The sequence below is a fragment of the Coptis chinensis genome, chromosome 9, assembly GCF_015680905.1.
Source record: "Coptis chinensis isolate HL-2020 chromosome 9, ASM1568090v1, whole genome shotgun sequence".
In the NCBI taxonomy this organism is placed as follows: Eukaryota; Viridiplantae; Streptophyta; class Magnoliopsida; order Ranunculales; family Ranunculaceae; genus Coptis; species Coptis chinensis.
The window spans coordinates 24,200,285-24,224,508 of record NC_141464.1 but is presented as its reverse complement, the minus strand read 5'-3'; the positions used below and the strand labels follow the sequence as shown (position 1 = coordinate 24,224,508).

At 42.3% G+C, this 24,224-nt stretch overlaps 2 protein-coding genes and 1 pseudogene across 5 annotated transcripts; all 3 read left to right on the top strand.

Moving 5' to 3' along the window:
• Positions 1-131: 131 nt before the first annotated feature.
• Positions 132-539, top strand: LOC147475281 (uncharacterized). Its single transcript, XM_086585359.1, has one exon. It carries the CDS (start codon positions 132-134, stop codon positions 537-539), a length of 408 nt encoding a protein of 135 aa, XP_086441485.1.
• A 3,492-nt stretch (positions 540-4,031) lies between these two features.
• Positions 4,032-14,733, top strand: LOC147475280 (triacylglycerol lipase 2-like; annotated as a pseudogene). The gene is made up of 8 exons (XR_015209713.1): positions 4,032-4,106; positions 4,734-4,844; positions 5,117-5,257; positions 5,358-5,470; positions 5,548-5,705; positions 11,663-11,730; positions 11,817-11,927; positions 12,807-14,733. The product of XR_015209713.1 is annotated as a triacylglycerol lipase 2-like (transcript).
• Positions 14,734-15,431: 698 nt separating this feature from the next.
• On the top strand, positions 15,432-17,791 carry LOC147475279 (triacylglycerol lipase 2-like). 3 transcript variants are annotated; one of them, XM_086582428.1, is made up of 9 exons: positions 15,433-15,760; positions 15,835-15,945; positions 16,059-16,199; positions 16,283-16,393; positions 16,482-16,625; positions 16,710-16,750; positions 16,925-17,004; positions 17,109-17,204; positions 17,279-17,791. In XM_086582428.1, exons 1-9 carry the CDS (start codon positions 15,578-15,580, stop codon positions 17,641-17,643), a joined length of 1,272 nt encoding a protein of 423 aa, XP_086438554.1. In that variant the 5' UTR covers positions 15,433-15,577; the 3' UTR covers positions 17,644-17,791. The 3 variants fall into 3 exon arrangements, with proteins under 3 accessions (XP_086438556.1, XP_086438554.1, XP_086438555.1); XM_086582429.1 differs by having other exon boundaries at positions 15,436-15,760; positions 17,324-17,791; XM_086582430.1 differs by lacking the exon at positions 16,059-16,199 and having other exon boundaries at positions 15,432-15,760.
• Positions 17,792-24,224: the final 6,433 nt, after the last annotated feature.

Here is a 24,224-nt window from a genome sequence, read left to right as displayed (position 1 = left end):
ATTACGCTTATCTACTGTTAGCAAGCTACTAACGGTTAAGAACTGTGACAAAGAAAAAATAGTGAGCGTTAGAAATCCACCCAAATGGTGTAGTGGGTAATGGACAGGCGGAGTCATCCAACAAAACTATTATGAACAATCTGAAGAAGAAGTTGGAAGATAAAAAGGGGGCTTGGGCAGACGAGCTGAATCATGTACTCTGGGCCTATCGGACTACACCTCGGCCCTCCACTCAGGAGACCCCGTTCTCTATGGCTTATGGTGTGGAGGCCGTGATACCTTCAGAAATGGTTGCAACAACAACGCAGACAAAGGCAGTGGAGGAGGGTTCAAATTGGAGAATATTAGCAGCGGATATGAATTTGGCGGAAGAAAAAAGGGACACAACCCGCATCAAGTTAGAAGAATACCATAGAAGGTTACAGAGACAGTATAACAAGAGGGTCAAGCCGCGGCACTTCCAGACAGGCGAGCAGGTCCTCCGCCGAGTGACTCCTAGCACAAAGAGAGAGAATGATGGGAAATTAGGGCCAAACTAGGAAGGGCTGTATACCGTGGTAGATATAGGAGGAGCGGGAACCTACAAATTGCGGACCGAGGAAGGCAAGTTGGTAGAGAAACCATGGAATGTTAGAATGGTCAAAAAATTTCACACTTAAATGTAACGAAAAGCCAGAGCAAAGATATGTAGCTGTACGTAAATATATAATATAACGACACTTTTGAGATGAAATTGTTAGCAGTAACAGTAGAAGAGTTCCAGAATGAACATGGGACAAGATGTGGAAACCGTGTGAGAAAGAGAGTGGAGGGGTTGAGCCCTTCACTGAGACAAGTTCAGAATTATACATGGGGCAAAGTAAGGGGCCCCCAAGCGGCTTCCCGTGTCTATAACACCGCGGAGTGATACAAATCACACATGGGGCATTGAGCCCCAGAATAGAGAGGGACAGCGGGGGGGATGAGCCCTTCGCTGACATAATCACATTGTTGAGCAGGGGACAAGAGGAGTTGTCCTCATCCGTGGAGTGGGATGAGCCCTTCACGGACGAGAGAGTTGAACTACACGTGGGGCATTTAACCCAGTAGTAGTAAAAGTCAACGGAAGGGATGAGCCCTTCGCCGATACAAGGCCGGAGCGGAGCCGGTGGCGTTGAGACGTCCTAAGTGAATTAGGTGGTTGCGGACTAGTGTTATAGATACACGCGGTTCGTGGAGATAAATCACTTCTGGCTAGGTAGCTAAGCAGAAAGAGAACGGCCAAGAAAGAATACTAACTATCTAAGTCAATGCAGCAAAATCTCAGGAGAGATATATAGACATGGGGAGATGGGGTATGTATGTACAGTACAAATTAATCAAGCATTGAAATCCATGGCTAAAGAAACAACGCACATGAAACGAAAACAAGCATTCTTTGAAACAAAACAAACATCAAGTGTTTACAAAACAAAAGAGTAAATCTGGTAAGAGTTCAATAGTTCAGATGTGGCATGATGCAAAAGAGAAGAGCTAAAACTGCTCGGTTGTGGGGTTATCATGAGTCCGGATATCAGAGTCTTCGTCTATGGCCGTAGTTGCGGAGTCGTTGGTAGCCGCTGCTAGAGTGGACGGGTCCTCTTGACTGGGGGGATTGGGGATGACATCAGTGGGTCGTCCGACCTCCAGTGCAGCATCAGTTCTGTCAAGCTCAGGGGTGTTGGGCCTTTCGGGGAGGAGTCTCCCTTCTCGAGTGAGTCGCACGTGCTCTTCTTGAATTTTCTGGACTACTCGCTTATCGGCCAACAGTTTAAAGTGGTCGCGCAAGGCTGCCATGTTGGCTTGGTGCTGTTGCTGCAAGGCAGTGGAGGCAGCTTGATGTGTCTGTATAAGGGTATCCATGGCTTCTTGATGTTGGCGAGCAAGAGCGTCCAAGTCGCATTGGTGTTGTTGAAGAAGTTCTTCCCTCTGTCGTTCCAGGCGTTCAGTGACTTTGTCCATATCATGCTGATGAGTCAACTCCACGAACCTAAGCTCGTCTTGGGCCCGGATCTTTGCAAGGTTGGTGGCTTCCATATCGGATTGAAGCCTGGCACAGGCGCTTCTTAAGCTTTTAGGTCCGCAAAGTTCTTTTTCAAGGGATACGACTTTATTATTGGCGTTGAGAAGTCCGCGAACCATGTAAGAAATGTCCAAGCTTACCTAAAATCATAGGGCGAGATGTAAAAAAAAAAAAAGAGAGAGCGTACCCTTTCCCAATTGGTATACAATGACGTACGATGCTGATCGAATGAACCCCTATTAGAATACATTATGTCTTTCGGAAGATGAGCATTACAAAAAAAAGAGGAGGCGATGGCCGCATTATCCAAGGCAGAGTCGGCGGTGGTCAGCCTGCGATCGCGTACCTTGAACACGGGACGGAATTCTTCCACAGGGGACAAATCAGAAGTAGGAGCAACGGGGGGACAAGGTTCTTTGCCAGGGCGGCGAGTGTGCGGGGAAAGGACTGCGGATTGAAGGGGTTGGGAAGTGATGGGCTCAGGATCTTCTGAGACGGAGTTCTGCTGGGTGACTTGGTCAGACTCGGCAGAGGTGGAAGTCCGCAGCCTTTTGGTTGGTGGTGTTCTGGCAGATACATTGATTTCAGGGACAGGGATCTCCATGACATCGTCATCGTCATCTCCGTCGGAGTCGCTGTCAAACAATTTTTGTTTGCGGATATCCATATCGTTAGTGGGGGAAAGGGGAGAGGTGTATTGATCGTCCCAAGTGGATATGGAGCGGAAAGAGGGAATGTCTTCGAGAGCAGAGTAAAGGCGGGGTTCACAAGATTTGCGTAACCGTGAGGAAGGTGGGGAATGACGATGGTGGGAGCCTGGGTTTTGGGATCTTTTTATGGGAGGGGGTGAGGCTCGCGGTTTCCTTTCTTTGGGAGGAGGGGGACGGTAAAATGGAGCAGAGAAGCCGCGAAAAGTTTGTAGATCAGGGATTTGCAATAAGGGAGTAGCGGTGGTAGGATTGATACATAAGAGTTCGACTTGACCAGCACCAAGATCGTGAAGCCTCTGGAAGACGAGACAGGAGATGCCTGAGTAAATTTGAGATTTGGAATCCTGTCGCCAACCTACAAAATGGAGAAAAGCAGCGGTTAGTGGACAACGATACAGATGGATAAAGAGATACTAATAATAGAGATACTCACCACGGGCTATGAAGGCGAGATGGTTAAGTGTCAGTTATGGAGGAAGGTCCGCGGACAGAAACTGCCCCGATACGTATAAAGGATAGTGGTGCCACACCTTATTGGAGGTAGTGACGCGGAGCAAGAGAGGGGACTTCTGAGGGCGCACACAGAAGGACTGGTACCCCACACCGACGTCCTTGGTGCTCTTCTTGAGGAAATAGTGAGAAATGATATCGCGGCTGGTGATCTGAGGTTCACCAGCTTTGTTGTATGAGTTCGCGGCAAACATTGTCCGCCAAAAGTTCCCAATGCCTTGGCATGGGGGGATATTAAAATGATTACATACTTCAACGTCCAGGCAGGTGAGGGGAAGCCATAGATCGGCAACTATTTGACCCACAGTGATCATGAGGCACCCCGGTCTGCGGGGAACCAGGTGGGGGTAATGGGTGGTGGATGACACATGCTCTAGACTTATACTGGCAGGAATGCCATAAGCAACCCTAATTGAGTCTAAATCAGGGCGGCGGCATCGAGACGGTGGAGGTAATGGGGGACCTTGACGCCCCGAAGTGGATGGTACCACCGCAGACGATGTAGGGGGTGGAGATGCTACCCCAAGGGATGGAGATGAGCCCGATTCATCAGATTCACTGGCCGACATCGGAAATACAGAGGAACAGATGCGAGATAGGAACCAACCCAAATAACCAGTTCAAACAAAAAGAGAATGAGTCCAGAAAACGTACTGGTGGGAACAAGGACAGAGATGTTAGGCCTGAAAAAGGGTGCCGAAAGTGGAGGGGAATCGCCGGAAGAATAGTGGAGCTCGCGCTGACAGAGTCTGATCAGAAAAGAGAGAATAATGGCAGAGCGAGAGAAGGAAATGAGAAAGAGGGAGAAGGAAAGGAGCTTAAAAAGGGGTAAATACGGAGAGTTGGTGAATTCGAGGAGTCGGAGTGACAATCCAGTCAGGATGAGACACGTGGGGGCGTGAGACACAAGGGCGGCTGGAACATGCGTGATGATGATAGTTCACCTCACACACAAATCGAGGAAAAAGGGGTAGGGGCGAGGAACAGAAAAGACAAGCGATGAAGGTTCTCGACCCCGGATCCTTTAACATGACCGTAGAGTCGAGAAGAGGCATTTGTAGTGGCATAATGTAGAAAAGATGACTGGGTCAGTGGTGCAGGGGATAGGATGCAAAATACTGAAGAAAAAGGGAGAGAGGTGCAGGAGATCATAACCGCGGAACCCTAGACCGCAGACGTGGCACTGGTAAGGACGGGAGGCAGACCGTAATATGGAAGGACAGATGGACAACACAAAAAGGAAGGGGGCTATATAAAAGGAACAGTGTGAGAAGAGAAAAAGAGGAAGAGAAGAAAAAGAAAGAAGGAGAGGGAGAGAGGTTGAGTTGTTTTGTGCTCATACAATATTTATAGCGAGAGTCGAGATATATTGATATGTTTGTGAAGAACATACAGTACGGTGTAGAATTTCTGTCTTGTCTTTCGTGTTTGCACTGAAGTGTATGGCAATGACTTTTTTTGCTTCATTGCAGACGACAACACCAGATGGTTATATTCTCAGCGTGCAAAGAATCCCGTTGGGGCGAACAGATCAGACACCAGGAGACAGGATACCAGTTTTGCTGCAGCATGGAGTCCTGATGGTAAGTATACGTTTGTGTTTTTTTTGGTAAGTATATGTTTGTGTTATTTCACATGAACTGCGGTTAAGTTGTTGGTGGTAGGCTTGTGACTTATTCCTTAATTGTACTTAATATACTTAACAGTCTGTTCAGTTGATCTTGTGGTGTCCATTGATAATTTTCCAATTCTCTGCTAATAATATCACATGATTTTTTTTTTAAACTAGGTTTTTCTTGAGAAAAGGAAAATCGATTTGATTAGACAAGAAATGTCTTGTATTATTTGTTGGCAGGACGGGGTAACCTGGCTGCTGAATTCTCCAGACCAGTCCTTAGCATTCATTTTGGCTGACAGTGGGTATGATGTGTGGATTGCAAACACTCGTGGAACCAAATACAGCCGTGAGCATGCTTCAATTGGTTCTAATGATCCGGTTTTGTTCTGAATTGTTATCGAAATCGTTGAGTTTATAGGCAACCATTTTCTTCTGTGAATTTCTCTGAGTTAAGTTCTAGTATATATATAATATGTAGGCATACTGGGATTGGTCGTGGGATGAATTGGTGCTGTATGAACTTCCAGCAGTGTTTCAGTTTGTGCACAAAATCAGACGGGTCAAAAGCTTCACTATGTTGGGCATTCACTGGTAAATATCTTCGGTCTCTCTATGCTTTGTATGCTGAACATGATGGGGTTGCTAAAGCTGCACCATAATGTTCATAGGGAACTTTGCTTGCTTTGGCCTCCTTCTCCAAAGAAAAGCTTCTGGGCATGTTGCTGTCTGCTGCCTTATTGAGCCCGATTGCTTATCTGGGTCATATCCCATCGGTGGTTACACGAGCTGCTTCTGAAAGGTTTTTTGTCGAAGTAACTAAAAAAATAAATTAACTCATTGCTAGGATATTATTGACTTCAAAGCTTCCTACTGTAATTGTTGACTTCTGTGGCAGAGCATGTACCAGTCGGGTATAGTTGAGTTCGATCCAAAAGTGTGGGCCATTCTATCTATCCTTGCACTTGTGACACGAATAATCATCCAAATATTTGGTATTAACACATAGGTACACAGGAATGCTGCATCCCTATCGTTTCATGGCTGCATGGGTATGTCAGTATGTGCCTGTGTTTGTTGGGGATTATACCAATACCAATCGGTTCCCCCACTACACAGATAACTTGTATGAACACACTTCAACTCCAGATAAATCTCAAATATCACAAACTACCTATACTAACATGCCCAACTCACTAAACAACTATTAACAACAGATAATAATGTAAAGCAGTAAAAGCAAACCACAACACAAAGATTTACCGTGGTTCGCCAATGATGCCTACTTCCCACAAGAGCCCGGTTCTTAATAAAGTGGGAAGGAAGATTACAATCTCTCCTTTTCAGGTCTCTCACCTTACTATATCACTCTTTATCTCTTTACAGGGTTGTCTCTCTGTAAAGGTTCTCTCTCTTTGTTTTAGTGCGGATTCCAATCCTTCCGACTTGTTTGGTTATGTTAGGTTAGGTTTTCCCAAAAAACCTTGATTTTGGTTTTATCTCCAAAAACCAAATTAGCGAATCTTGTAGCAAAGCAAAGCCCACGGAAAATAGACTGGCCTTGGTAGCTTCGCTCTGGCGCTTGGCGGCGGAAGACTGGAAGTTGGCTGGTCGCCCTATGTTCTTGGAACTTCTGGAACTTTGGCCTCGACTTTAGCGATGTCGAGTTTGCCGTTTCGACGTCCGGCTCCGGGTTTCTCTCCTCATGTGAGGGATAACTCCACAATCTCCCCTCGAGCGGTGAGGGGGCTACCTCCATGCAATTGCCAAATCAGCGGGAGGAGGTGTCGCCATTCGGCAATAAAGACAACAAACATCAAACTTACCTTTTCGGTAAGACTTTGGTCATCATATCCGACCCGTTCTTGTCGGTATGGATCTTCTCGATACACAAATGCTTGTCTTCGAAAGTACTTCTCTAATCAATGATAACGCGCGTGTATGTGCTTGGATCTAGAATGAAAACTTCGGATTCTTGCTCAGTGGATGGCGCCCGATCGGCACAGAACTACAAACTGTTTTACGCTTTAGCCCTAGTTCGTCGAAGAACCTCTTCATCCATAGCAACTCTTTGCAACACTCGATTGGCGCAATATTCTCGGCTTCTACGTAGTGGAGAGGGCAACACACTTTTGCAACTTAGATTGCCAAGAAACCGCTCCCCCCGCAAAAGTAACCCGGATAACCGGAGGTGGACTTCATCGAAGTCAACATCACCGCCATATGCGCATCGTGTAGCCTTCAAGTAAAGGGCTTACTTCCACCAAAGCACAAACATGATTTGGAAGTGCCTTTGAGATATCTCGATATCCACTTAACACCTTCCCAATGCTCTTTACCCGGTTTGAAATCGCTTTACCACCCCAACGGGCGAAAAGCAATGTCCGGTCTAGTACACACCATGGCATACATCAAAGCGCCCATCGCGGATGCATAAGGAATCTTTTCCATCGACTCTGCTCATGCTCACCCTTAGGACACATCTCTTTGGTCATGCGGAACCGGGCCACCAAGCGGATAACCCGACCGGGCGGCTTTTGATCCATGTTGAATCTCTTCAACACTACCGATGTAGCTTTCTTGAGAAAGCCACAACTTTCCACTCTTTTCGTCACGAGTGATCCCGATCCCAAGTATCGCTTTGCTTGACCCAAATCCTTCATCTCAAAGGACTTACTCAAGTCTTTTCCTCGGCTTGGATATCTTGTTGATGTTTGGGCCAACTATCAACATATCATCCACATCAATGAATAACCTGATGAAATCTCCATCCGGAAATCTCTTAACAAACGCACAATGATCGGAAGCGGACTTCTTGTATCCTTGCTTCACCATAAAGGAGTCAAACTTTATGTACCATGTCTCGGTGCTTGCTTTCAACCCATACAAGCTCTTTTTATCGGCTTGCATACTAGGTGCTCCTTGCCTTTGACCCTCAAACCCTCGGGTGGTCCATGTAGACATTTTCTTCAAGGTCTCCATGAAGAAAAGCGTCTTAACATCTAGCTGCTTTCAACCTCTAGGTTCATACTTGCGGCCATACCCAATACCACCCGGATAGAAGTCATCTTCACTATAGAGAGAAAATCTCATCAAAGTCAATCCCTTTCCTTTGACCGAATCCCTTCACAACAAGGCGAGCTTTGTGCCTTGGGTGAGGATTGTTCTCCTCATGCTTGACTTTGTATATCCACTTATTCTTGAGAACTTTTCTCCCGTGGGTTTCTCAACTAACTTCATAAGTGTGATTCTTATGCAAAGAATCCATCTCGTCATGCATGGCCTTCAACCACTTTTCTTTATGCGTACGCTTCAAGTGCCTCTTGATAGTACATAGGTTCTCCACCATCCGATAGTAGCGCGTCGCACGGTATGTGGTGGATACCTGGTTGAAGCTAGTCTCTCTGTCGGACCTCCTTGCCCCATCTGGCGGTGCCTCGGGAGGATGCACTTACGCTTGCTTTGGTGGTGGTTCATGCATCTCATCCGCATCTTCTATACCAATAGGTTCTATCCCATCATGAGCAATAGGATTCTCATCATGAGCTTCAAACTCATGGTTTCTGCATTCTCAATGCCTTCGCGCGCGTTCCACGGTAGGAACCGGTTACAATCAACAAGATCATTGGTGAAAGCCACGTAGCTTCTCACCCTCCTCAAAGTCTGCTATGGTTTGGTCTTCTAAGAACACAACATCTCGACTTCGGATTACCTTCTTGTTAATCGGATCATAGAGTTTGTAACCAAACTTTTCATCTCCATAACCAGGAAAAATGCACCGCTTGGCTTTGTCATCAAGCTTGGATCTCTCATCCTTCGAATATGCACAAATGCCCCGCACCCAAATACCCTCAAGTATCCATAATCAACATCTCGCGACCATACTCTCTACGGATAATCACTATTCGGAGGCTTTCTTCGGTGACGGGTTGATCACATGCACGGTATGCGCATTGCTTCTACCCGGCTTCTAGGTAGCTTAGAGTGAGATAGCATGCATCTTATCCTCTCTACAATGATACGGTTCATTTCTCTCTCGCTATTCCATTACATTTGCGGTGTCTTGGGAACGGTCCGCTCATGACGAATCCCATGACTCTGGCAATACTCTTCAAATGGCCCAATGTACTCACCCCCATTATCCGGCGAATACACTTCAACAACTTCCGATCTCTCTTTCCACCATCTTTGTGGAATTTCTCAAACACGCCAAGTACTTCATCCTTGGTCTTCGGACTATAGACCCATATCTTTCTTGATGCATCATCAATGAATGTCAAAAGTCTGAAGCTCCCGGTGGGACTTCACTCATAGGACCACATAAGTGCGTGTGCACTAGTTCGAGGACGGTGTCCTTCGTGAGACGGAATCTTTGGAAAGACACCCTCGTGTTGCTTTCCTACCAAACAATGAGTACATGTACTTAAATGTGTACCTTTAATGTCCGGCATGGCCTTTTGCTTAGCAAGAACTTCCATCCCTTTTATGCCCGTGTGACACGCGATCTAGCGTACCCACGGTTCGGATGAAGCTTCTTCTTACGCGCGTTAAATTACGCTTTACACAAACTAGCGTGTTTTGTAAAGAGAGCAAGTTTTCTTTTCCTCGCGCTACAATGGAACCTCTGCTTTCGGTTTCCATACCCGTTACCAAGCGAGTTTACAAAGCCATCATCATCTAATTTCCCGGCCCGAAATTAGGCTTAACCGTATGTCGGGGACATGTCTTACATCCTTGAGTGTCAAGGTGTAGCCGACATTGGTTTCTACATGAACATCTCAATGCCTATAATCTTCGAGGCCATGCTTTTACCCATCCTCACTTCACCATATTCACCACAACTGTAGGTAGTGAAGAATCCCCCGTCGCGGTGTGGCGTGATAGGATGCTCTGTATCTATCACCCACTCGTATCGACATGAGGTACTTTCGACAAAGACACACCACAATCGACACAATTCCCACTAAAGTCATCGACTAGTGCGGTGAAATATCTCTGCTGTGTTTCCGTTCTTACGCACCATGTCTTCATGTACCGCGGTTATTCTTCTCATCCCTCTTCGGTGTTCTCGTGACTCATATCTGAAGTGGCCTTTGGTGGCACAATAGTAACATTGCCTCTGCGCCTTAGGAGTTCTAGCTTCACCCCTAGATTTATACGTCATCACCTCTAGAGCGAGATGGTTTTACGCCGACCTCTCCCCGTTTCTGCGTGAAAGGACCTGCGAAGTTAGAAGAGCCGCTTCTTTGCACTCCTTCTAGTCTCCTCATTCAACAAAGGCGTGGTAGCCATCTCCATGGTAACAATTCCATCCTTGGGTCGCTCCATGTAGAAAACGCTAATGTCTCCCAACTTTCGGGGTAGAGAGCCTAATAGAAACAAAGCCTCAACCGTCTCCCAAATTGATCTTCATCAAATGCATCGATTGATGATATTACGTACTTCATTAAGATGCTCGGACATTGAAGAACCTTCTTGGTACTTCGTGGTGCGCGCAAACTTCTTAACGACTAGCACTTTGTTTCCACCCGACTTCCTCTCATAAAGGTCTTCGAGTTTCTTCCATGTAACCGAAGTCGTCTCTTGGGCCACATGGTGAAAGACACCGGCGTCTATCCATTGTCGAATGTACCCAATAGCTTTTCGTCAAGCTTTTTCCATTCAAACCTCATCGGTCTTTTTACGGTTTTACTCCCTCATTCTCGATGGGAAGTGCCAAGTCCTTGCGATTATAGCAAGTCTTCCATCTTGGCTTTCCGGATGGTGTAGTTCTTCCTATTCGGACTCATCATACGAGTGTTCACGGAATGGTCCATCTCTACAAGTTATTTAACCTCAAATCTTCTCTCGGGAATTTCGTCAAACACCGCCGACCAAGATTCGGATAACACCCTAAAGGCTATTCTAACCAAGGCTCGATACCACTTGTTGGGGATTATACCAATACCAATCGGTTTCCCCACTACACGGATAACTTGTATGAACACACTTCAACTCGGATAAATCTCAAATATCACAAACTACCTATCTTAACATGCCCAACTCACTAAACAACTATTAACACGGATAATAATGTAAAGCGGTAAAAGCAAACCACAACACAAAGATTTACCGTGGTTCGCCAATGATGCCTACTTCCACAAGAGCCGGTTCTTAATAAAAAGTGGGAAGGAAGATTACAATCTCTCCTTTTAGGTCTCACCTTACTAGATCACTCTTATCTCTTTCTGAGGGTTGTCTCTCGTAAAGGTTCTCTCTCTTTGTTTTAGTGCGGATTCCAATCCAACCGACTTGTTTGGTTACGTTAGGTTAGGTTTTCCAAAACCTTGATTTTGGTTTTATCTCCAAAAACCAAATTGGCGAATGCTAATCAGTAGCAAAGCCCACGAAAAAAATAGACTGGTGGCGCTTCACTCTGGCCTTGAAGTCGCTGAAGACTGGAAGCCGCTGGCTTCACTTTGGCTGGTAAGCCCTATATTCTTGGAACTCTGGAAGCGAAGTCGCCTATCTTATCTGGCGGCCTTCGACTTCTAGCGATGTCGAGTTTGCCCGTTTCTGTCCAGCTCCAGTTTCTCTCCTCATGTGAGGGATAACTCCAACACCTGTGTGATGGTTGTTCCCTCCTCTCTGTGAAAATAGTGATGAACTAATATAATAGAATGAAGAATATGATCTCTCGTTATAAGTCTAAGACAGAAAAGGAAGTCCAATAACATTACCACAGCCAACTAAAAATTTAGAAAGTAATACAAGTAAAATGTAACTATGGTTTCTCAAAATGAACAGTGAACTTCTTAAAGCAATGTGCAGGAAAGCGGGTGTTGACTGCTATGATCTAATGACTGTATTTACAGGTAGAGAGACTCCAGCCTTTCTATTTCTCTCCCTCAGTTGTCCAAAGAAAATGTTTTTGCATCTTAAGAACCTACTAAATGTGATTGATTAGCACATGAAGGTAAGAACTGTTGTCTTAACACTTCCATCATTGAAGTTTTTCTTGAAAATGAGCCTCAACCAACCGCAATGAAGAACTTAATCCACCTGGCTCAGAGTAAGTACCATAGTTTCTTGTCAAACTTGTAAATAAAAATAGAAACTAGATATTTTAAAATTCAAAAGCTGTATATAACTTCAGATTTACCTGTAAGCAAGACTATAATGGCAAGACGTACGCTTGGTTTGCAAACTGATATTTCTCGGTGATCTGGACATATATCACAATGGTTAGAGGAGGATCCACATTAATGTATGACTATGGTGAAAAGTGTTGGGGATTATACCAATACCAATCGATTCCCCCACTACACAGATAACTCGTATATGGAAACAATTCAACTCCGGATAAAATCTAAATATCAACTACAGCCTATACTAACATGCCCAACTCGCTAAACAACTATCAACAACAAATAATAATGCAAAGCAGTAAAGGCAAACCACAACACAAAGATTTACCATGATTCGGCCAATGATGTCTACTTCCACAAGAGCCAGTTCTTTATAAAGTGGGAAGGAAGATTACAATCTCTCCTTTCACTCTCTCACCTTACTAGATCACTCTTATCTCTTTACAGGGTTGTATCTCTGTAAATGTTATCTCTCAATCTTGATGGCTTTCAAGATCGATTGGTTTCTCTCTCTTTGTTTTTGTCTGGTTCTTAGTCTTCTGACCTAGTTAGGTTTTCCAAAACCTTGATTTTGTTTTTATACCAAAAAACAAATTTCGTAGTTACTGTAGCGAAGCCCACGAAAATTAGACCTGGGCGCAAGTGCGCTCTCTTTGAGCGCGGGTTGCGCTCTGACTCCAAGCTCTTGGGCGTCGGTGCGCTCTCTCTGAGCGCAGGTCTCGCTCACTCTACTGGAGGCTTCTATGGCATGGGCACAGGTGCGCCTACTCTGAGCGCAGTCGCGCTCTGACATATTCACGCAGAATCAGCTCCGTTTTCCTTCTCTCCACATGTGAGGGATAACTCCAACAAAAAGAACAATGAACACTATGGGCAGTCTCAGCCTCCTGCATACAACATGACAAGCATTCCTCACGATATTCCCCTCTTCCTCAGCTATGGTGGGCAGGATGCACTTTCTGATCCTAGTGATGTCCAGCTCTTACTGGACAACCTCAAAGACCATGATGGAGATAAGCTAGTAGTTCAGTATATTAAGGACTATGCTCAAGCTGATTTTGTAATGCCTGTCAATGCTAAGCTACTAGTTTACAATCCTCTCATGGATTTCTTTCAACTTCACTCATAAGAGCGAGAGTTTAATTTAAATTCTTTTACCCATTATTTCGCATGTTAGGATGATTGATTACTTGTGTTTGTTGTCTAAGGATTTCTACTTGTGCATTTAATTGGTGAACTGGTATGATCTGTAATCAACTTTCAATGATCAAGGTAATAAGTGTACTCAACAACGAAGTGATAAGCATTCTGTGATTATTGTTCACTTTAAGCTGTCAAGTAGTCTTCGGGAAATTCCTTGTTCCAACATCAGCTAATCTTTCTGATTCTATACATTCATATCTCACATCTGACAACATCAAAGGTGAATTCATACTGCCACAGTGGTAACTATTGAACTGTACTTCATGTTCTCGCGTTGTTCTGAATGTTTCTTGTGCTGTTTTGAGTGTAGAAAAAAACATCATTTGGATTACAGATATATGGGAGGGCCAACTTACCAGTCTGGCCGCAGGAGCCATTTGAATAAAAATTGTTCACCATTCTACGCTTGGAATTATTCCAATGATGAGCTTGGCGTATCCATCACCTAGGGCTATCTGAATAGTGGATTCCGCCTTGTACTTGTCTCTGATGAACTGTGTTTCTTCATGCTCCATCGTGCAGTTATTCTGTCATCTTGGATTTAGATACTACTTAATACCTTATATATAGCTTCTGGAATGCTGAGTTTGTATCTTCACCTGACCGATGTCTATCAATCTTGATTTTCACTTGCAAACAGTTCAACTTATCCACAATGACATTGTTTATAAGCGCGACTTCAAGCTTTTTTTCTTCGACTACTCACCAATACTAAAACAACCAGTAAATATTCTTGTAGATCAGGTGAAGAGAGAACTTTGGTTCACCATAAAAACTTTTGATCCTTACTGTGAGGGACTAATATACACAACCAATGTATATTATACACGTGTCCAGCATAGCAGAAATATCACACTTCCCCGAGCTACATTTAGAGCGACCTACATCATCAGCTCATACCCCCGAGCTACGAGATCGCTCCATAACAGATCAGCTCGCGCATCCTCACGCAGAGCGTTCTGATCCGTGACTCAGCCTGCCTTCTAGAAGCAATCATTACCAAAGCTGCACTTACACCAATCACTGCCGCAAGCTACTAACCACTGCTACTACTCCCCATCATTGCGGGATTCCTACCAACACCAGCCTTACACGCATACCAGATCTCAACCACATATCTGTACTCATCAGTACACGTGTTGCGCAGATCTTCATGCTCAACAGCTATAAATACCACATACATGAACTACGTCAAACCTGATTCTTCTCTCCCCCCAGAATCAAGAGAAGATACGTAGGCAGTTCACTCATCAACAAACTTGGTCTTAACTCTATCCAATATCATTCCCTCTCCCTCCTTGTATATAAAGGTGAACCAAAACGCTCCTTTACACTTACCTTGTTTATAGTTTAATTACATACTCAAGTTGAAGGAACTCATACGTCAAAAGCAGAAGCGTACTTACAATTCTTATAACTTGAAACCATCAAGTTGCCAACAGAAGTATTATTACAGCAGGTTCATTTTCATTATAGTTTGATCCAAAGACAGTTTGCTCTGGCAACAGAATTGTGGGACAGTAGGCTACATAATTTGTACTCGGACGCTGCTTTAAATAGAGAAGGCAATTAAAACTAGGTAAGTCTTTTACAGGAGGATGGTATCAGTTTATTGTCAAGACATTATATTGGCTATAAAATAAGCCAAACTCACTGTACGTTATCGTGTTACCTTTGTTGAAAGCATAGGTGATAACAAACTTTTGTTTTGTGTGCTCCGTCCCTTTCCAGGCCATTTGCAATTTCTGTTTTCTTGGCTGCGAGACCCTTTCATTTCCCACTTCCATAATCAAGAAAAACATTAAAAATACATGAATGCGGATTTCTTAAATAGTTGATGTTGCTATTACATGACCTGGCATCAGAAGTAACATTTATTTTTTCATTGAGTATAAAGGTTGCTGTTAAATCAACACTAGAAGTTTTGGGAGTTTGGCAACATTTTCTTTTTATTTAAATAAAGAAGAGAGCAATACTATGACCTCTTGGAACTAAGCTATTATTTCCGAGTGAAATGCCAACAAGAACAATGACAAGAATCTTCTCAGCAATGACCACATGCACAATCAAATGTTTATTAAAGCAATTAACAGCATTGTTACGGCGACGAAATCTAAAACTGATGTAGTTCGTTACGTGTTCACATATGTTCATATTGGCTGTGGGTTCCACTAGATGCCTTGTTATGTCCCAAGTACAAGTTATTTAGTACAAGTTATGTAGTTTGAAAGCTTGTGATATGGCTTGCTCTTCCATGTTGGTGTGTGGTGAATGGATTGTACTAAATTTTGTACATATCCATTTCCCTCCATTTTAAATATAAGGGGTTTGAGAGGTGGTAACAGGAAACAAAAAATACAACGAGTAAGAGATGACCAACATTCTTGCATTTATTTTTGTAGTGTTTCTTTCCTGTGAGTTGGCTTTTGGTTCAAGAGCAAAGCTCTTCTCAAGTGATAGTCAGCATAGGAAGTCTTCATTGGCCCCAGCTGCTGATGGTGGCATTTGTGAACTGAGGGTGGCAATATATGGATACGCTTGCGAAGAGCATACCGTAATTGTTTACAACCTTTTTATTTCCCCTGGTTCCTTCATTTTGGGGCTAAAATATTTGTCGATTGGTTGTAGGTAACGACCCAGGATGGTTACATCCTTAGTATGCAGAGGATGCCAACGGGGAGATCTGGCCAGACAGGAGGAGACAGGCCACCAGTTTTATTACAGCATGGAGTACTTATGGTAAGTCAGACTTACATATTTGGCTATGCATTCCTATCTCGGCCTTGTCTGCATAGGATGAAGGCAGATATAAAAAGTTAAGTTGATGAACCACAAATGGTCTCTGCTATCAGGATGGAATAACTTGGCTGCTAAATTCCCCAGAGGAGTCCTTAGCTTTCATATTGGCAGATAGTGGGTTTGATGTGTGGATAGCAAATACCCGCGGAACCAAATATAGTCAGGGACACACTTCATCTAGTACAGATGATTCGGTTTTCTTCTTTCCCTACCGCCAATTATGCTTTAGTAGGTAAGGCATTGTGTACTGTAGAGTAATTGCTTCTTAACTTTGTAGGCCTATTGGGATTGGTCATGGGATGAATTAGTGGCTTACGAGTTTCCCGCTACCGTTCAATATGTCAATGGTCAGACGGGTCAAAAACTTCACTATATTGGCCATTCCCTGGTGAATATTTTGACGTTACTTTTTATGACTTCATTTGTGTTATGTTATCTTGAAGTTGAATGCTCATATTGAATTATGGTATCCATAGGGAACTTTGATTGGTTTGGCCTCCTTGTCCCAAGGGAATCAGCTAGATCTGTTGAGATCAGCTGCCTTACTGAGCCCAATTGCGTATCTTGGTCAAGTATCATCAGTACTTGCTCAAACTGCAGCTAAAAACTTCCTTGCCGAAGTAAATATAGTTCTCAATTCTGTCTATTTCTAAGCTGAAGTTTTCATTACAGTAGAACTTACTATTATCAACCTTGTATAACAGGATATCTACTGGTTGGGCATTGATGAGTTTGATCCAAAAGCGTAGAAAAACTCTGTCCTCCCTTGCATTCTTATATAAAATTTAGTTACTTTGCGAGTTAAATTCTTATAAAGTTCAAGTTCAAGATAAAATTAACCAAAAGAAGCTTGATGTTTCGAATCTATATACATCCCCTTAATCAAATTAAAAAGTAAGTTTATTTTGTGATCAAACAGGCGACCTGTAAAAAATCTACTCAAAGTAATTTGCAAGACGCCGGGTGTTGACTGCTATGACTTAATGGCTTCTTTTACAGGTAGAATCTTTGTACCTTATGTTTTTGTTGATATCCTTACTTGATAAACCTGAAATAATTTTGTTTACATAATACTGACTTGTTATGCTATTTGCTATCTTAAGGTAAAAATTGTTGCCTGAACTCTTCCAGTGTTGATGTGTTCCTTGATAACGAGCCTCAGTCGACTTCAACAAAGAACATGATCCACCTTGCTCAGAGTAAGTCTTCACAATTGTTTGACCTGGCCGGCAATTTTTTGGAGTACCTATTAAAATCACTTTTAAGCATATAGTTGTCAACGTGCCATTGGTTTTTGGTTTGGTGGATTGGTGCACAGTGATTAGAGGAGGCACCATAGCAATGTACGATTATGAAGATGAAGAGGACAACATTAAGCATTACGGGCAACCTACACCTCCTGTGTATAACATGACAAGCATCCCCAATGACTTTCCACTCTTCCTAAGCTATGGAGGCGCGGATGCTCTGTCTGATCCTCAGGATGTGCAGATTTTTCTGGACAACCTCAAGGCCCACGATGGTGATAAGCTAGTTGTTCAGTATCAGGACGACTATGCTCATGCAGATTTTGTAATGGCGGTGAATGCAAACCAAGTCGTTTATGATCCACTCATGGCTTTCTTTAAACTTCAATAGCAAATTCACGAAGACAGTGGTTTTTCCTATCTTCTTTTGTAACTAAATTCATAAATTGACTTAATCATCTGTAATATGTGATTCTTCTTACTTTTTTTATGATGGTCAACAGTGCAATGTATTTGCTAAATAAAAACCTTTTCCATAACGTAATTATTTACAAGAACTTCATCAGAGGTAGTATTATTACAACATTTTGAATACAAATTTTACATAGGAAGAAGCCCTTCTTAGGTTGGTCATAATTTTCTCCAGTGAAACCATCTTTAGATTCCAGATACCAAAAAACCAGAACAGTACAGCTGGTCGAGCCTACATCGGGTTTGCAAATGATCATCATTCATCATTAATTTATACAAGCACTAATGTATTCTTGGTCTAAGCATATTACAAGATATAAGAGTATGACCGTAAGGAGGAAAACGGACCTTGACATTGCTGTCCAAAACAAGTTGAGAAGACAGAGAGGACAGGGGAGCTAGGGGGTGTTTACATTCCAAAGAAAGCTAAATGTAGATGTTTGGGCGGAGGCTGAAATGATTCTGGGCTAAAGTATATGCTGCAAGTACGGGGTCATCATCAACCTTGGCCTTGGCAGATTTCCGGAAGAGCTCATCATGGTGAACAGCTCGCGGAGGGGATACCGTTCTATCGCAGCTCTTCCTTTGGAGTGTAACAATCTTCTTCAACTTCTCCCCATACTTAATGAGCTTCTCCAACTTCTTGTGTTTCATTTCTTTTGTGTGCTCCATGACCAATACTCAGTTCTGTTCATGGGGATGGTGTTGCAATGCAGCAATGGGTTGATATAAGAGGTTGGGCGTATGAGTACGCCGTCACATGGACTATGTGAAAACAAATGAGGCTTCCCAATAAATCCTTTTGGTTTTAGCATTGTAATTGGGTAGCTTCAGACTTCAGTGTGATGCTTCTTTTTGTTTCATTCATCTAGTTTGTTTTTAGAAAGTTTCTGTTATAAGAAGTTCCAAACTGTTTTTGTCACTATATACGTTAAGAAAACCCGCTAAAAAGGAGTAAAAGACTAACGAGTTGGTTTGATGTTTTGTCAGAATTAATTCTGAATAACAAAATGAAATGAACTTTGATGATAAGGACTTCTTCTACATTCCTTGGCAATCAGCCAATCAATATCAAAAGCAACTCAGCTGAGAACTTCAAACAGTACTGCGAAATGCAAATCCATTAACTAATATATCAATTGCATGAGTGTCTAAATTTAACCATTGCGTAAGTACATAATCAGTTAATCACAGTAGCAGAATAATGTTTACTGAACCATGCTTACATGCTATTGTCTGGATTGGATTAAAGGGGAGCTTTGCTGCTAAAAGCAGTTCTTCTTCCCCCCTAAAGTTTTGAATTTCAAATTTGAATCTTGATTCAGTTTCAAACTCAAAACTTTATTCTCCTTACAGTACCCTTGCATCTTGCTTTTCGTGCTATTAAATTATTCTCAATTGGAGATTTTGTGGTTCTCAATTTCAAATTTTTTTGAACACCAAAGAACCTAACTTTTCTTTTTGAGTAATCCGGTCTGGTTGTTTCCTTATTTCGTTAATTCCCCCCCTTTTCTCTCACAAGGTCTGGGTTTACTGGTTGGTCCGGTATGTCTATTACTGCTAGGGCTCTTGTTAGAGGTGAAGCCTCTGAACCAAGCCCAAAATCTAAGATAGAGCAGCTACAAGAAGAGATGAAACAACTCTTCTGCTCAAAAGAGAAGAGGACAGTTGATATAAAATGCAAAAACCCGGTGGATGTCGATGAAGGTACAAACATTTTAATGGGAAAATTATATGGAGAAAGGCAGATAGATGTAAAGGAAGTAGCAGATGAGCTACATCGCTGGCAAACTAGAAACAAAACAAAAGTCGAACTTATCACAAACGGTTTTTACAAGTTCCCATTCGAAGATACTGTGGAATATGATCATCACGTTAGGAAAAATGGACCCTGGTTAGTCCAGGGTTTTATTATTGCTATGAAAAAATGGGTGAGAATGGAAAAGCTGGAAGCAAATCTGGCCTTCGACTTTGTCAAGTTTTGGGTGCAAATTTATGGGATTCCAGCTGACCGTATTAATGCAGAAAATGTCGAAAGTGTGGGAAGAAGTATGGGAAAGAAGAAGTCTGGGAAAGGTGAAGTCCACAGACTTGACACAACTGAGTTCAAAGCACCGGTGGCTAGATTCCAAGTTAAAATGGATATCAAAGAAAGACTTCTAAAAAGAATAGATATGAGAACAGAAGAGGGAGAAGTATTTCCGGTGACTTTCAAGTACGAGAACGGACATATTATGCTATTTCTGTGGGCGGATTGGACATGACTTTTATTTTTGCCAGCAAAAGGAAAAGTATGGATCTAATATGTTAAAGTGTGGGGGTTCTCTTAGAGTTAAGCACAAATTTTCTTTTATGTTGAGGGCCACTGTCTTTTTTAACGGAGCTATCAATCTAAATCCTACATCGGTTACAATCTCGGGCACACCTCAGAAACCAAGGTTCGATCATATTTCGCCCAGGAATAAAACTGCTCAGAGTAGTAGGAACTGGTCTGGAGCGGGAATATTGGCTACACCTTCAAGAAACAGACACGTGTCAAGGGACAAAGGTAATAAAACCGTTGGAATAGGGTCTGATGGGGGCCACATTTCTACAAGTACAATAGTTACGTTTGGTAGTGGATCTGGTGGTGGGTCACGCTCTGAAGGCACCGTTGGGAATACAGTGGAAGTGAGTGAGAGTTCGGGCTTTTTTATCTTCAGGCCCAGACTCTGCACATTCGGGCCCAAGTAGCGGGTGCAGTAGAGTAAGTAATAGTCAAAGGTCGGATGGAGCTCTTACTCTTGGGCATCCAGTCAGGAATGAGAATATTTTGGGCCTTAAGGATATGCACTTGGGTCGGCGAGGTGGTCAAGGGAATATGACAAACTTGCCAGTTACTGTCGGATCTACTGCTTTGGGGTTCCAAGTTATAATACAAACCAACAAAGCTCAGAGCTTCTAGACCAAGCCCACGGAGGCCGGGAAAAGCTTATCATCTAGGCTCACTCAAGGACCAGATATACAAGATGGTGCTTTAGTTGTGTGGGGACAAAATACGAGTAGAACGGGTATGGACTTGGACTTGGTTTTAGCCTCTGGAGCGGATGACACAAGCCTGGCACAATGCAATACATCAATCTTTGGAGAAATCAGGGCTACGGTGAACTTGGGTAGTGCACCTGTTGAGATAGGCTCCCTAGCTTCTGAGGGTTTCATCTTGGGAATAAGGAAAAATCTAGTGGTTGATCCTGCCTCTCCCACAAACCAGTTTTCTTCCCTTTCCAAGGCTATTATTCCTTTCCTTGATAACATCGATATAGATGGATCTACACACCTCTCTACCTTCTGTTTCAGAAAAACCCAGCTTTCGTTTCAGTCTACCCACACGTGGTAGGGGGGACAAGACTCTGGCCTCTCGAGGATCGAGAAAGGGTGGGATTAGTAACAGGAAAGTCCAAGGGATTTGTGTGGGAACAAAGAGGAAGTCTCTTGCAAGTATAGGAAAAGAAGAAGCAGACATGGACAACAACGGATGGGAGAGCAGTAGCATAAGGTTGGCTGAAAAGAATTCAAAAAAGGTTAAAAGAGATGCTGATGATTTGAGAGCTAAGGGACTGGGGCACTTGCTTATTTCGGAAGATGTTCCTATTTTCTCTGTGTCTAGTGACACTATGGAGTCTAGTGAACCATCTTTCTCAAATCACTCTCTGGATTCTAGTGTACCATCGGAAGTCTCAGGACCAAATATTCCTGAAGATTAGATCCCATTGAAAGAACTCTCTGACGAGGATGAACCATATGAAGAGTCTGATCTAAATATGGTGGCGTACAATGATGAACAACATGATGAGGTCTCGGTAGGGAATGCTCCGTTAGATTTAGTTCAAGAAAGTCAAGATGGGATAGGTTATGATTCTGAGGATAGTATCTATCAACCTCAGCCTCTTGCCATTGATGGCTAGTCTGTGGCGCGTCGTCTTCATTTCAAACTTAAGCAGCAAAGTACTGGTGAAAGTTCAAAAGACCCAAGGGGTTCAAATAGTGGCTATTATGGTGATGAGAGTTCGAGTGTTAGTGCTGACTTGGCTAGCAATGGAGGTTTGTGTGGTCCTCCTCCAGGGTTCATGGTGGTTGTCCCTAAACAGCTACCTCGACATAAATGATTCACGCCTGGAATTGTCGGGGAATAGGTTCCTCCATGGCAATTCAAAATCTAAAGGATTTAGTCCGTCATCACCAACCGGACATAGTATGTTTGTCTAAAACTAAAGTCAGTGAAGGAAGGATTAAGATGATAAGTAAGATTATTAAGTATGAGAATGTCTTCTGTGTTCCTGCCTGTGGTCTTCATGGTGGACTTGCTCTCTTTTGGAAGTCTGGTATTGACCTCGAAGTGCTGGGAGCTACAACAAATCAAATCTCAGGTAAAATAAGTAATTATCATAGTAATGCTCACTCCATGGTTTTTTTACCTTTGTTTATGGATAACCTAATGCCAACCTCAGGTCGAGGTTCTAGAATGAGTTGAGGGAATGTGCGCCCTACATCCCTGGACCTTGGCTTGTGTTTGGTGACTTTAATGTTGTTAGAACCTTAGACGAAAAAATAGGAGGCAAGTCTATCTTTACTAAGTGTATACTAGATTTTAATTATGTGATAAACGACCTTGGGTTAGTAGACTTAGGTTATAAAAAGCCAAAATTCACCTGGAATAATAATAGGAAGATATCAGATAATATTTTCGAAAGACTTGATCGTACCCTCAATTCTACTGAATGGATTGAAATGTTTTCTAATAATATGACTGTTAAGAATATAGTGAATGCTACTTCTGATCATTTATCTTTGATGATTAATCTTAAATGTGTAGAAGATATATAAGGGCCAAAACCTTTCAGATTCTATGATATGTGGCTTAAGGATGATTCTTGTAAACCGATAATTGATAAGGCTTGGAATGAGGTCACTCATGATCTCCCTGATTGGAGAGTGATATACAGGTTAAAACATACAGAAAAAAAACCTAAAAGTTTGGAATAAAAAAGTTTTTGAGAATATTTTTCAGAATATCAAAAAAACTCAAAAAGATTTGGATAGAGTTTTATAAAAGCCCTTTATTTCTACTAACCATGAAAAAGCAAAGTTTTTGAAGAATCAGTTGTTTGATTGGTATGATAAAGAAGAAACCTTCTGAAAACAGAAATTCAGCCAACACTGGATTAAGGAGGGGGGGAGAAACACAAAGTTCTTCCACTTATCTACTGTTTATAGAATAAGGAAAAATCACATTGATAAGATTAAAGATGATAGTGGTATCTGGAAAGAAGGTAGGGCTGAGGTAGGTAATACTATAAATGAGTATTTTGACAATATCTTTGAATCTGATAATCTTGTTGATAATTAATCTATTCTAAAACTGTTTAATCCTTGTATTACTGATAGAGAGAATGATATCCTTACTGCTTGTCCTTCTGATGATGATTTTGGCATGTTGTAAAAAAATTAGGGGCTCTTCAAGCCCCTAGGGCGGATGGGTTCCAAGGTATCTTCTACCAGCAGTGCTGGGAGGTGATAGGTACTAGTATTTCTGAGTGTGTCAAAGACTTTTTTGTGAAAGGTAAGATGAACCCTAACATCAATGAGACTTTCATAACTCTTATGCCAAAGATTTCTAATCCTGACCATATTTCTAAGTGTAGACCCATTAGTCTTTGCAATTTTTGCTATAAGATCATATCTAAACTCCTTGCTATTAGACTAAAAGCTCATATCAATAAAATTGTCTCTCCTTTTCAAGGAACTTTCATAAAAAGTATGAATATAGGAGATAATATAGGATTAGCTTGTGAAATTTTCCATAACATGAAACATATGAAGACAAAACAGGGGTTTGTTGCCTTGAAAATAGATATGTCTAAAGTTTATGATAGAGTAGAATGGTCCTTTCTAGATAAAAATTTTCAAAGATTAGGCTTTAATGATAAGTGGAGACTCCTCATATCCCAATGTTTGTCCATTGTCTCCTTCAAAGTCTTATTGAATGGGGCACCTCTTGATCACTTTAACCTTCAGAAAGGGCTTAGGCAGGGAGATCCCCTCTCCCCTTATCTTTTCATTATTGTTTTTGAAGCCCTATCTAGGATGATTACAAAGGATGAGCATCAAGGTGAGCTTCATGGCATTAAAATAAGAAGGAATAATGCACCTCCTCTTACTCATTTACTTTATGCTGATGATTTTATTCTATTTACAAAAGCTAGCTTAGTAGAAAGTGGAAAGTTAAAGAACATTTTAGATGACTACTGTGTTGTATCTGGTCAAAAAATTAATTATGATAAGTCTAGTTTCTTCTGCAGCAAGAATGTTTATAACAGACATAGGAAGATTCTAAAAAAGTTTTGGGAAATGAGATTTTTTGGAAAAAGAGATAAATACCTAGGGGTCCCTATTTTATTATCTAGGAAGAAAAGTGAGGATTTTGATTATTTAGTAGATAGTGTGCATGGTAAGATTAAAGGT